Raw genomic sequence first — 13,845 nt, 5'->3', positions numbered from 1 at the left:
AACAATACGTATATTAAATGAAACTTACAGTCAAAATAATTGTGATATATTTGTTTTAAAAAAAATGTTTCATTGATGATAGTAATATAAAATAGCCCTTTTTCCGAGCGTCTGAGCACTCTCAATTCAACGACTGCTAACTTTTCTGTTAAAAATTAGTCAATAAAATGCAAAAGAATTTGCCTTGAATTTGTTTCTGACAGATGGAAAATTGCAGTCAGGTTTGTGATTTCTTTTTTTTTTTTTTTTTTCAGATTTCTATGTCGATTACTCCTTGTCTCTTAAAGTTACTAATTTGGATAAATTTCAGTCTATCTTTTCAGATGCTTCACTTTTACTAAATATCATGCAACAAAAAGACTAACAAATCGTGATACTTTACGATTATCATTATTACACCAACCTATGAATTTCTCCGCTTTCGGCCCAGATATGAATGCGCTTCTCCGAGGTCAAGCATCAACTTACCAGAGCCACACTACCAATGAACAAAACCCTGTGGTTCTCGTGACCGATCCGTTTACTCACGAAAGGTGCACTGATTCTCGTAACCCACCCACAATGTATTGCAGCTAGAATTTCAACCTCTGGTCGAGATTAAATATCATCTGCAAGAAAATTTGTTCGGTCTTAGGGAATTTTTACCTGTTTGCGTAAAAACAATTTTTATGTACTTTATTCAAAATAGTGATAATAACATTTTATGATATTTTTAGGTCATTCTTCAAAAAGTGTAACTTTTCTGTCACACGCCTTTTACAGTAAAAACGTTAAGGAACAATTAATTTAACAATAATTTTTAATTTCATCAAAAATACATCTATTTAAATCTGCCAACAATTTTTTAATTACAATTTTTATTTTAGTATATTTTTGGTTCACAACATGTGAATTCTCACCTCCGTGATATGTCACACACCTTGTGTGACTGCTTACGTTGCTTAATAACTTGTTTAGTTAAAAGTATGTACTTATTTATTTATTCTTCCTTTCACAAGTGTCTCAAATACTAATTGTTTAAGTATATTTAATTTTTAAATATTGTGTTTTAGTTCGTTTTTTAAGGACAAGGAGTCATGTCACACAATAAATTCTCACCTCCGTTACCTAAACACAAAATGCCATTCCTCATTAACACTTGGCAGTAATGACATCAAATTTTATTTTCCATGATACAAGGGAGTGTTTACTTTCAGCCGTAGTTGAAGTTGTGATATTTTTGTAGAAAAAAAACGAGCTGATGTGTGCATCACATGACTTCCTTTTACTCCAATTTAATGTCATTTCCCCATTATTCGCTATTTTAATGTGATTCAATATTTATTCTCTAAATATCACCAACAATGGCCAAATTGAAACGAAAAAAAAAAAACTCCGCCAAATTTGTCGCCAAGTTGGCGACAAAACTTGGCGACAAAAAGACTGGCGATATATCGCCAAGTGTCCGACAAATTATAACGCCACTTGAGTTTACATCGAAATTAACAATGATTTCCCCCAAAAAGGTGCAAAAGACCCCCTTAGGAACATCCGAAAGCAACCAAAAGGGGAGGTGCACAACTAGACCCCACTACGAGTCTATGTACCAAATTTCAACTTTCTAGGACATACCATTTTTGAGTTATGCGAGATACATACGCACATACGCACATACACACATACGCACATACATACAGACGTCACGAGAAAAGTCGTTGTAATTACCTCGGTGATGGTCAAAATGGATATTTCGCGTGTCTATACATTCTTAGGCACTTTTCCGCATGTGGTCGAATCGAAAAAAAAAACTCAACATTCATTTGGGGGTGAGCAAAATGGAAATTAAGGGCGATTTTTGAGTGAAAATTTTTTCGCGAATACAATACTTCCTTTTTTGTAAAAGGAAGTAACAAGAAGATAGATATTGCTTTAAAAACTTAGTGTGGTTATTCGGCACCTCCGTGAACTTGAGTTTCAGGGATGTAAATTGGTGTAAAAAACAGCTGGGGAAATTAAATCTTTCTAAAGTTGTAGCATTTTCTATACTACGGATAATGTTAAAATAAAAAGATCATTGAGCACCCCTTAAAGTTTGAGTAAGAGTTAAAACTCTTACAGTATAATACTATTAGTAAGTCTAAAAAAATAAGAGGTGTCCTGGATTTTAGCTCGGAAAAAAAAATTTGAACAACCCTAGGGACCAGCAACAAATTATTGAAAAAACGTTTTTTATAATCACCCAGTAAAAAACGTTTGCAATGCGTTTAAACCATAGCATATGGTCGATTGCTTCTTTTAAAATTTTGTATCCATTTTTATTGAAACAGAATACCAACATATCTTTGTAGTTATTTAAAAGTTTCTGTGCTTTTTGTTCACAGCGTGCAGGGTTTTCATTCCAATGCAAAGTCCTTTTTGAGAAACATGACAATTGACAGTAAAGACAATATCCTGGAGTCAGTATGTGTAGTCACATGAAAATATTAAGTTGAACCGATAGCTCTCTAGTGGAGCTTGAATAAAAGAGCCAGTTGTAAAGTTTCAATAGGCTACTTCATTGGCATGTCGAGGATTTAATCTTTTTTAACACAACACTCCCTCAACAGATTGACTGTTAAGGGAGATGTGACTTAGCATTTTATGATTACTCCTCTCGGTCACCAGACTTAGCACCATGTATTTTTTTCCTGTATGGATATGCAAAAGATAGTGTTTGTGGCTTCTTACCTACGAATCTCAACAAACTAAAAAATCGATCGCTGCAGCACCTGCTTCTGTGGCGGTGAACATGCTATACAACGGGTGTGACAGGAGTTTGAAAACAGGTGCCACATCGAACATCTTCAGAATGGTTTAAAAATCTGATTTTTTTTTAAAATCATTTTTACTCTTAGAAATATACATGTTTAAAACCCTACCATTCTTTTTGAATCACCCTGTATATTGTCACCACTGATGAATCCTTTATTGTTTTTCTTTTCTCTTTGAAAGATACTGAAGTACATGTAACTCATTCTATCGACGATATCATTCTGATTTTTCAGTCCACTAGATTTTTTTTTGTAAGAACAGCTTTATGCAATAAGAAAATTAATTATGTACAAAAAGTTTTGATAACGCTTGCACTTTCGTAAAAAAAAGATATTGTATTTGTAAAAAATTGTCATTTCAAATGTTCGTGTCAGAATGTTATTTTTAAAGTGGTCTGTCAAATTTCATGAAAACGGTTTAGCATTTGATTGAAATCCGTGTGTATTTTAAACAGAAACGAACCTTGTTGTTGTTTTTTGATAGGAACATATACTACATGAATGTACGTACTATTCTCATAAAAATAACCACTGACGACAAAAAGTAGCATTACAGTGTGACTCTGATAAGTTGAGCAATGTTCACTTCTTTCGGGGGATTTCAGTGAAAAAGAGACGTATTTCAGGTTTTTAATTTCCAACCACATGTAAAGATTTTTTTGCGGCAGTGTATTGTGCCTAATTTAATCACTCGGCAAAATTTGGAGTTCTATACGGCAAATTGAGAATTTCCCTCCTCCCAAAGATGTAAGTTCGGGTGTCCTTTGGTGATGAAAACACGTGCGCTGTGAGATGCACAGTAAAAATTCAGATAATTCAACTTCTAAAAAGTCATGCAGTAGTTCATGTGTTCATGCGTTTCGTTCATCTCTCTTTTTGCTATTGGAAGGTGAAAAGAATGTGAGTGTAGACATACTTGTAGCTTTATACGTATACCAGGGGTGCCCGGGGGTCATGGCGCAGACTGCGTCATTAAAATTTTTAGAGGGGGGTGTTTTGAGGGGTTTTTTCTTTTGTTTTGGGGGCGCTTTCGCTGTGGGCGGTCTTTATGATATTTAGGGCAGTGAGCTCTTGCTCTGTTGGGGGATGGACACCACTCCGTATACCATTAACTGTGAAATAGTATGGCAGTGTTGCCCATCAACCTACAGCCAAAACTCTATACAGGATATAAGGCCCGCGCGACTCATTCATGTGACCCGTTTTTGTGTTCAATATATTAACTATGTTCTGTTTCCAAAACAATCGATCTTCTTAATTCAACATTGAATGATTGTTGCAAATTCAGAGCCAAATGGTCAGAAATTGGTTTCTAAGAGATGGGAGAAAACTTCGCGTTCAATAAGCATGTAGTAATAACAACAATTCTTGATTTGCAATTTTTGTTCCTTTTTCGTGTTTTGTTTATGTTATTTAGAAAAAAAATATCACTAAATTTTGAATGCGTTCTGCCCCGCGAAATTCATCTTAATACAAGGTGTGACTTTGTTCCAAAAAAAGGCTGAGAATCAAACGATTAAAGGAAATTAAATTTTAATGGCAATCTAAAGACTTCCAAAGTTATCGGACAGATAACATCAAATGATCCAGAGTGTCCATAGGAACCTAAATTTGATAAATTTTAACTGCTAATGAGATTTTGAAGCTCACAAAAAGCAAGTATTCATCATAAAAGAAATCGAAAGCGCCTGACTTTTAAGCTTAGTAATACTATATGAACGCGTCCGACAAATTTTTACCAGACATAGTTTACACAGCTGCTCCAGAATAGTAACTCACCCATCAATCAATTACTCAATTTCCATCCACAACTCGTGAGAAAATGGAACAGTAAACGTAAGTGAAGGTTTTCCAAAATGCTTCAAAAGCTAATTTATTTACCCGAACCACTTTTTCCTCGTAGAAAGAGAAGGAAGAGTGTTTAGTCTCGCGGTAACATCACATCACGATCTTCATCAGTCCTCGAAGAGATATTTCTATTTGTTCCTAATTCTCTCCGATAATCCCGCCCTTTTTCTGCCATCTCTTGGGCAGGAGAGAAATGGTAATCGGAGACATTAGTAACGGAAGAGTTGCGGCCTCGAAAAGTAACCGGCGTTCATCCGCCGCTAGACTGATTTTCGAGGTTGAGGTCTAATTCGTGGATCCATGCAGAACACAATGAATCGCTATTTTCTCCTATTTTTACTTCTTTACGACAGAAGAAACTTGTGATGTAACGCCAGGGAAACGCTTTCGGCGTAAAACAGTGAACGCTTGCATGTGTGCCGGCATAATCTGTTTCTTGCGTAATATGAAAATGATTAAGCTCAATTTCAGAAGTATGCGATAGTCTGGAATAATTCAAACGGCGCACTTGGGATGCGAATTTTTCACGAGGAGGCGGATGAAATAATCATCTGGTTATGTGCAAATGCCCCGGGCAGTTTGTATTGAAATATTTAAAGGTAGGCAGAAGCTCAATTTCAGGAATATGCGATATTCTGGAATAAGTCAAAGAGCGCACTTGGGGTGCGGATTTTTCATGAGGAGGCGGGTGAAATAATCGTCTGGTTATATGAAAATGCCCCGGACAGCTTGCATTGAAATATTTAAAGGTAGGCAGCAGCTCAACTTCAGGAGAATGCGATATTCTGGAATGATTCAAATAGCGCACTTGGGATGCGGATTTTTCACGAGGAGGCGGATGAAATAATCATCTGGTTATGTGCAAATGCCCCGGGCAGTTTGTATTGAAATCTTTAAAGGTAGGCAGAAGCTCAATTTCAGGAATATGCGATATTCTGGAATAAGTCAAAGAGCGCACTTGGGGTGCGGATTTTTCATGAGGAGGAGGATGAAATAATCGTCTGGTTATATGAAAATGCCCCGGACAGCTTGCATTGAAATATTTAAAGGTAGGCAGCAGCTCAACTTCAGGAGAATGTGATTTTCTGGAATGATTCAAATAGCGCACTTGGGGTGCGGATTCTTCATGAGGAGGCGGATGAAATAATCATCTGGTTATGTGCATATGTCCCGGTAAACTTGTATTGATATCGTTTGAGGTAGACAGTTCTAATGTGTGGTTAGTACTTTGTTCACAAGTACTGAAAGAAAGTATTAACTTCGGCAGTAGAACAAAATTTCTTGTCTAGAAAACGCCCGTCAAGGTATGACGGGTGAAAATTGCTTCTACATTTGAACGAAGCAATTGCCTGTTTGGTGGGTGATACACTGGCCTCAAAAAGTTAAGGTACAACCGGTTTTTTGCGTCTAATTTGCAAATGAATGAACGTAGAAACAAAAATTTTGGAAGATATGTGCAATAAATAGTTTTATACTGAATGCGTCATAGAAATTTGTATAAGTGTATTGCAAAAACGATTTAAAACAAAAAAGCAATATTTGAGGAAAAGTCCATTCTTGAAGAAAACAGAACATCAGTTTTATGTAGTAAAATGTGATAGAAACAATACAAAAACGGGTTCCAATAAGGAATGTGTCCCCCCTAACTTGAATGCATTGGCGGCATCGGTTTTCCATGCTGATTATTCTGTTGTCGGATACCGGAAAAGGAAGCTAAGACCAAACACAGAGTAAGCCTTGTTCCAGCTCATGTAACGACCTTGGAGGAGGATTTAAAGCAGCAACCTGTCTGCCAAGAAAGTCCCAAAGATTTTCTATCGGATTCAGGTCTGGAGATCTAGCTGGCCATTCCATTCGTTCCAAACCGTGGTCCTCAAGATACTCCTCACAATCCGAGCTCGGTGAGGTCGTGCATTACCATCCATCAGAATGAAGTCATTACCAATAACACCAGCATATGGGCGGACATATGGATCAAGGACCTCATGCCGATATCTCAGACCAGTCAAAGTTCCACCATGGAACACATGAAGGTCAGTGTGACCACCGAGCGAGATCCCTGCCCAAACCATGACTTCACCATTCCTATAACTGCGCCTTTCTACAATGTTGTATTGATGGTATCTAGTGCGCTGTTCCCTCCAGATCAGTAGACGCCCTGAATCACTCTCCAATGTAAATCTGGACTCGTCTGTGAACAGCGCAGAAGCCCATTGCTGCTGGGTCTAGGAAATATGTTCTCTTGCCCAGCATAAGCGGATCCTTCGCTGTGGTCCGTTGAGGGGAACACACACAACTGCTCGTCTTGCATAGAGATCTGCATTGTGAAGACGACTTCGCACCGTTGTAGCAGAGATTCTTCTTCCTGATGCTACAAAGTGGTCTGCAGCGAGCTGCGGCACAGTAGTGGTTCATCTCCTTCGGGCCGAAAGAATTAGAAAACCGTCTTCTACAAGTCTTGTATCTCAAACTCGGCCTGGAACAGGTCTTCTAGACACAGAATTTTCGGATTGGTATTGATCCCAAAGTCGCCGAACTACACTACGAGATACATTGAGACGTCTAGCAGCATCAGTCTGAGACAATCCGATTTCCATCCATCCAACTGCCCGCCACCTTAACGAATCGGCAAACGACGTCTCTGAGACATTTTCTAAACTCTATTGACTATTGTCACCGAAACTGCTAACAACAGTTGAAAATTAACACAACTTACACCCAAAAGTACGAAAGCTTGCTGTTTGCATATTTTTTTCTCATTCTTAAAGATATATTCTTTTCTATATATATATATATATATAAAAAAGTGCCAGCTATCGTTTTTTTTTTTTTAATGGTTTGAAATTATCATTCATGCAAACTATGCATTTTGTTGTTACTGCCATTTTCTTAATGGTGAGCTTCGAAAAACATATTGTACCTTGACTTTTTGAGGCCAGAGTATTTCGATAGTTGAAACTTTAACCTTAACTCCAGTGGATTAGCCCTAAACTCCGGTAGGTAGCGTTCATTGTTGACCACTTAGAGCAGGAATCAAAATGGAGAGAGCAAGTCCAATCATTGGCAAAGCAAAAGCTGACCCATAGACCCCAAGTCACGTGACTCAACAACGATGAATGGTTGGCACGTTTTGCATGAAACAAGCGAAAGAAACCTGATTTCTTCCAATGCTTTGCTTTAAAATCTATCACGTGACTTGGGGTCTTAGTTTCATTAATGAAAGTCTTCACTCCTTCCATTTTATCTCTTCTCAATGGTTGACCACTTTTTCGTTTCTTCATTCTCCTAAAACGACAGCTTTACCAGTGAAACAGTTAATTGAACGGATCCAGTTCAGCTTCGTCAAAATAAAGAATTCCCCTGCATGTAAACATTACCAAAAAATATTATCAAATTATCAAGCTATGGCACAAGTTTCATTGTTGAGGACGTCAGAGCGTTACTCGATCAGTGAACTCCCTATTATATATGAGGATTACTTTTGTTTTTCAACGGTCTTGAATGATTGGTGCCAGTTTCGAGATTCCCATTTGCGCGAAAATGGGGATCATTTTCGTTTGAGCGCCCGAAACCTGCTGTTGACTTTTAATGATCTTTATATGTTTTCATGCTCAAGTTTAAACTTGTAAAATAAAAGCAGGTGATATATTTTGTTAACAGTGAAAAAAAAAAGAAATTTTGGCATTTTATATCCTTTACTACAATTTTAAGGTATAAGCGAGAATTATGAAAGACAAATATTTCGTTAAAACAACTATTAGACGAACTTGTAATAGGAGAATGAACTTTGAACAAATGTTATGGAGCCAAGTAGTCAGCAGTTAATTAATGTATTAATTGATAATTTTACTGAAAAAAGAAGGGATGCCATGAACAGGGTATTATTTGCGCGGAAATGGGAAGCGTCACGGAAATAAGAACCCTTTCGCGCAAATAGAGAAGATAGCTTTGAAAATGTTTTTAATGACTAAACTTGACGTACTTTATCATCTTGTCACAGTACAATAGTTAACGAAATATAGTCCTAACACTACTTTTGTTTTGCAAGAATCAATTATTTGTATTATTATTAGCACGCTTTTATTAGCTTCACCTGTATGTATCTTGTAACGGAATCTTACAACTCAAACTTCGGCCACTTCCTTCTATAGGATTTGGCATGTGACCTCAGACCCAATGACAATGCAATATTTTATAATCAAATTAATTAATTAACTATTAATTATTCGTTTATTCCAATTTTAATCAATATTTTACATAAATGCACTAATACGAAGACGAAAAATGTTCGCAACAATTAGATCTAAATATCGATAGAAGCGCCTGATTTTTCTGCATCAGATATGTTCCAATGTTCCAAGGCAATTGGAACATCGAATTATAATCGGTTCGTTTTTAACTAATTCCATGCAAAAATGAAGGTAAGCTTTAAAATGAAACTTCATCGTTGATCACGGTCATTATTGATTTATTAAAATGTTTCTCAAAAATTTAAAGTAATATAAATATTATTTCCGCACAGATACGTTGATGACTGTTGAGGATTAGCTGGATTCGACAATTATTCGACAGAGAACTTATCGGAGCAGTTGAACATTTTTAGAGATCGACTATTTAAGGAGTATCATTATTATTTTTGGAGTTCGAGAGATCCGCGTTACAAATTTAGTCCGAGCCCTTCAGTCATTTGTAGGGAGGAGGATTTAATGAGTGTAGAAAATCTTGAATTATGTTATAATAAATATTTTTTCGTTAAACAAGTAAAACAAAAAAATGTGTAGGATAAAATAATAGTTCAAAAACTATTTAAAAAAAAAAAAAACACGCTTTTGTCGTAATATGAACTAAAAAGTAAAAATAATCTTTGTATGTTAAGTATGATAGAATAACTGACCAAAAATTAACTTTAATGTAAAAAAAAGCGTGGGGGGGGGGGGCTTCATATCAGTCATCTTTAATTTCCTCCCTTTGTTGTCTTTTCAAAAATGTAAATAGACAGCATCCCACGGTTACATTAAAGTTAATTGTTTGGTCAATCATTTTTTCATACTTAACATCCAATGATTAATTTTTACTTTTTAGATCATATTTCGACTAGAGCGTGTTTTTTTTTTTTTTTTTTTTTTAACTATTATTTTATTTAGTCTACTTTCCTAGAAAGTTAACACATACATATGAGATAAGGAATAATGTATCGTAAAAATATTACTAAAAACAAACAAAAAGTGAAAAAAAAAATTTTTTTTTTAATTTAAAGCAAGATAGAAAATAGGGTTATGATATAAGCAGATGAGTGTACATCAGTATGTCTATCGGTCCGCTGATCTTGCCCCCCCTCCCTTTCCTCCCCTCTCACCGCATTACTTTTGAAGGAATTGCCAGATTCAGGAAAAGAAAAAAATATGCGAAAGTTCTCGGCCACGATTCCTCATTCCGATTTAAATTCGAAACAATTCAAAAAATCTTAACAGTTGGCCCTACGGGGAAATTGTAAATACTTTTTTGAACTGTTCAAATTTGGACAAAAAAATTATTCATACAAAAAATAAATAAATATGGGAATGGGGTAACCCGGCCGAGATCTTTCGAAGAGGAAAGGGGTTTGTTCAAATCGTACGATTCTATCAGAAGTCATTATGGCAACAGGACAAATGGACCGGTGCACACAATTCCTTTTCTCAAAATTCTACTTTCAAGTTCTTACTTTCTAATAGTTCTCTTTTAAATACTTAAAATATTTTTGACCCTTTTTTTACCGAGTTTTTTATAATTAATATTCTTTCACGCTTTTTCTTTGTTATTTTTTTTACTTAGCTTTACGAAAAATTGACTAAAAGTATATGTAACTAAAAACGTATTTTTCAACAATAGCATAAATCTACGTTTGAAACATTCTATCCAATTTCTTATTTCTGGATTAATGTAAAAAATACGTTTAAATAATTTAACCAGAAAACCATACATTAGTGTAATAATGAAATATTTTTAAATAAATAGTATTCAAACGAACATAGTGAAATGTTTTCTGGCGCAAAAATCATTCGCCCTCATCCCACAGTTATCGAAATATAAGGTCTTACAGTCTGGCGGTATTTTTTTAAAAGTCGCCAAGTTTAGCTTGAACTGTACTGAAGAGTTGTTGTAGCTTTGTCAACATTCAAAGATATCGACCATCTGATCACTATTTCCAGAAACGGCAACTTTTCTCCAAATGCCGCCCAACTTTAAGCTCTTATATTCCGACAACGGGAAGACGAGGGCAAACGATTTATGCATCAAAAAACATGTTTCACTATGCTATTTCGATTGCTACTCATTTAGATTTTTTTCATCTTTACACTATTCTTGTGTTCCCTAATCAGAAAAAATTTCTTACTTCTTTTCCGAAAGAAACTTAGCTTTTTTTCGGAAAATGCATATATGTAGCAAAATTATTTATTGCATTTCAATTTAACTCCTTGTATTGCTTGCATAATCTAAACCCAGTTCGAGCAATTCAAACGCTCAAGTTCTGATGTTCGAGTCAGTTTCGTGCGCAAAAAATATTAGTGTATTAAAAAAACAGGACTTTAACACTTAGTAATAACCATGGTATTTTGATCACTGTACATTTATTCAAATTATACTATATTTTTCTTTTTTGTCAATATTAGTATTTTATTTTATCTCTTATTATTGTTATTATTATATCTTTATTTACTGACTAAAATATAGATGTAATCGATTTTCTCACTTGTAACAAAACATTGACGGTTATAGTTAACTCTTTTATTTCATTTTTATGAAGTAGACATTTTCTAACTTATCGTACACGTTTTCCATTTTTGATAAAAGATACCCATACTAATGCCACAGTTGAACTGTTAAAATTAAGAGCGTTCAAAATACAGTATGACATTTTCTTTAATGTTTAGTTTTCTTACTAACCACACAAAATTGCTTTTAAATACGACTTCAATCAAAAAAAAAACTGATCGATTTTTTAATATAAATTTTTGTCTCTAAAATGCTTCCTCTCTTTTGCAGGTTCTACTGTTACTTTTAATAACATGCTTTTGCATTGCCGCAGAAGGCCAACTGAACCGAATAAAAGTTCCTCGACGTGCAGGCACGTCAAAATTTTCACTCAATCCTTTGAAGCCCCTCATGAATCTCATGCGCCAAGACCCGATGAAAGCTGCTGCGCAGAGGCATCATGCAAAGTACCTTCCACCTCCACCAGGAATGTTTCAATCACCTGCACCTTCAAGAGCCTCCACAGTTCCTTATGGGGTACATCCATATCGACCTTATCCATCCCATCAATCCAGATATCTACCACCATCAAGCATATCCTTATTACCACCACTGTCTGCTGCTCCGTCATCTCTAGTGCTGTCGGCGCTTGTAAATGATCACTATAACCACTATAACCACTACAACAATCACCACCATAGTCACTATAACCAGAAACCCATGTCTTCTGATCTCCAAATAAAAGCTGTGCGTATTCCTTCGAAGGTGCGTAGACCAGCCTCCATCGACTCCTTGAACATAGCGGATAGTGTTGTTCGGCAACTACTGGACTTCCCACAGCAGCAAACTGAGCAAAATTATCCATCAGTGTTAGTGATTGAGGATCCAGATGTGACGTCATCGAACGGAGGTAGTGAAATCTATGGCGATGCTTTGTCACAATTATCGCAATTATCGCAATCGCCCCAAAAAGTTCTGCTATCTCCCCCTGTCCATGCTGATTATAATGGAGACGCTTCGACTGATGTGTCCAGCAACTCAGCCAGTAATCCCGAAGTGTTTGTAATTGTGTCTAAGAATAAATCCAAAGGAAATTATTTTTCTGACGATAAGAAAACGGATTCTCTCACTACATCAGGATCTTCAACGAAACTCAAAAAGTACAAAATCACTTCTGCATTTGATGAATCTGGAGGAAGACAGGTGTGGATAATCAAACGGTGATTCCGTCTCTGAAGAAACTATGTGGACTCTAGAACTCTTTATTTTTGAAGAGAAAAATACGTGTTGATTTTTGACAAATCAACAAGTGTTAAACAATATCCAATGTCGTTTCATAGGAGAAAAAAAAACTTAGGATTCGCACTCCAGGCGAGTTGCATGAAAAATTATTCCGAGGTGCTGGCACAATAATCTCGGCTTTCCTTCTTTTTTAACGGAAAAAAAAAAGACTCATTCACGAAAACATCTCATATTTTAAGTGAGATTACGCCAATTTTTCCTAAACTGCCATGTGAAGTTGTAAGTTCAAATATGGATTTCGAGTACGTAATTGTAAGCCTGTGTTTCAATATATTCCTGTCAAATAGGATTATCCAGGATTTAAGCATCGATAAATGTTAATACCGATTTCGTAAATATTCACTTAAAAAATTTCATTGTTTTTCCTTAAAATCAAATCTATTTTAAAGCATTCCACTTTTTTTCCCAAAAATAATTTTAAAAAATAAATAAAACTTGATAGACCACTAAGTTATAACTTGTGTTTAAAATATGTAAATAAGCAACAGATCGTTACCTAACGATTTTTGGAATATGAAAGAGTTGACATAACATTTTAGGAGTGCAATATTTTCATTAAAAATTGTTTGGGTAATCAAACAAAGGAAAACTTTGCGTAAAATGAGCTCCCCTCTGTGTGGGGATCAGCAACAGTTATATGCATATATGCTTTTTTTCTTTTTTTGAAGAAAATGTAAATAAAACGTCATCAGAATGTTTGTGGTTTCTTTAATAAAAAATGTTTAAAAACTTCATTTTTAGTCTCTTTTGGATTCACCTCATTTTTTTTTCCAGCTGACATATTTTTGTGTTTAAAATGAAATCATCCAAAGAATAAATATCAATCTGTAATTGAAAAAATACAGATAAAAACTGATTAAAGTATTATTTTTAAATTTAAATATTTAATATGAATACGTCATCAATTCATTGAGAGAAAGCATTAATTTCATAACTAGTCGACCCGTGCGGAACTCCGCACTGTACTCCGAATCGTTTCATAAGGCATTTCGCTCTTTAAAAATTTCAAAGAAAGAATATTATGAAGAAAAACGGAAAAAAGTAAACGGGAAAAAGTAAGCGCACAAGAGAAGGCATGTAATTTGAAGACATCAGCAACAAAACCTCGTTAAATACAACGTCGTGATAATTTGATCATCGCTCCCCTTTTGGTTGTACGTATTTTCAATGC

The 13,845-nt window shown here is 35.4% G+C and overlaps 1 protein-coding gene across 1 annotated transcript in view; it reads left to right on the top strand.

Annotated features, from left to right (window-relative positions):
* The window catches only part of LOC129220739 (uncharacterized), a 75,712-nt gene extending 62,360 nt beyond the window's left edge, over positions 1–13,352 (top strand). Inside the window, exon 3 of the mRNA XM_054855169.1 lies at positions 11,664–13,352. Coding sequence (XP_054711144.1) covers positions 11,664–12,596 — 933 coding nt within the window. The 3' untranslated portion in view covers positions 12,597–13,352. The remainder of the gene's footprint in view (positions 1–11,663) is intronic.
* Positions 13,353–13,845: the final 493 nt, after the last annotated feature.

Source organism: Uloborus diversus, chromosome 4 (assembly GCF_026930045.1).
Source record: "Uloborus diversus isolate 005 chromosome 4, Udiv.v.3.1, whole genome shotgun sequence".
NCBI lineage: Eukaryota > Metazoa > Arthropoda > Arachnida > Araneae > Uloboridae > Uloborus > Uloborus diversus.
The sequence above is the reverse complement of the archived record's forward strand: the minus strand, read 5'-3'. Positions and strand labels throughout refer to the sequence as shown.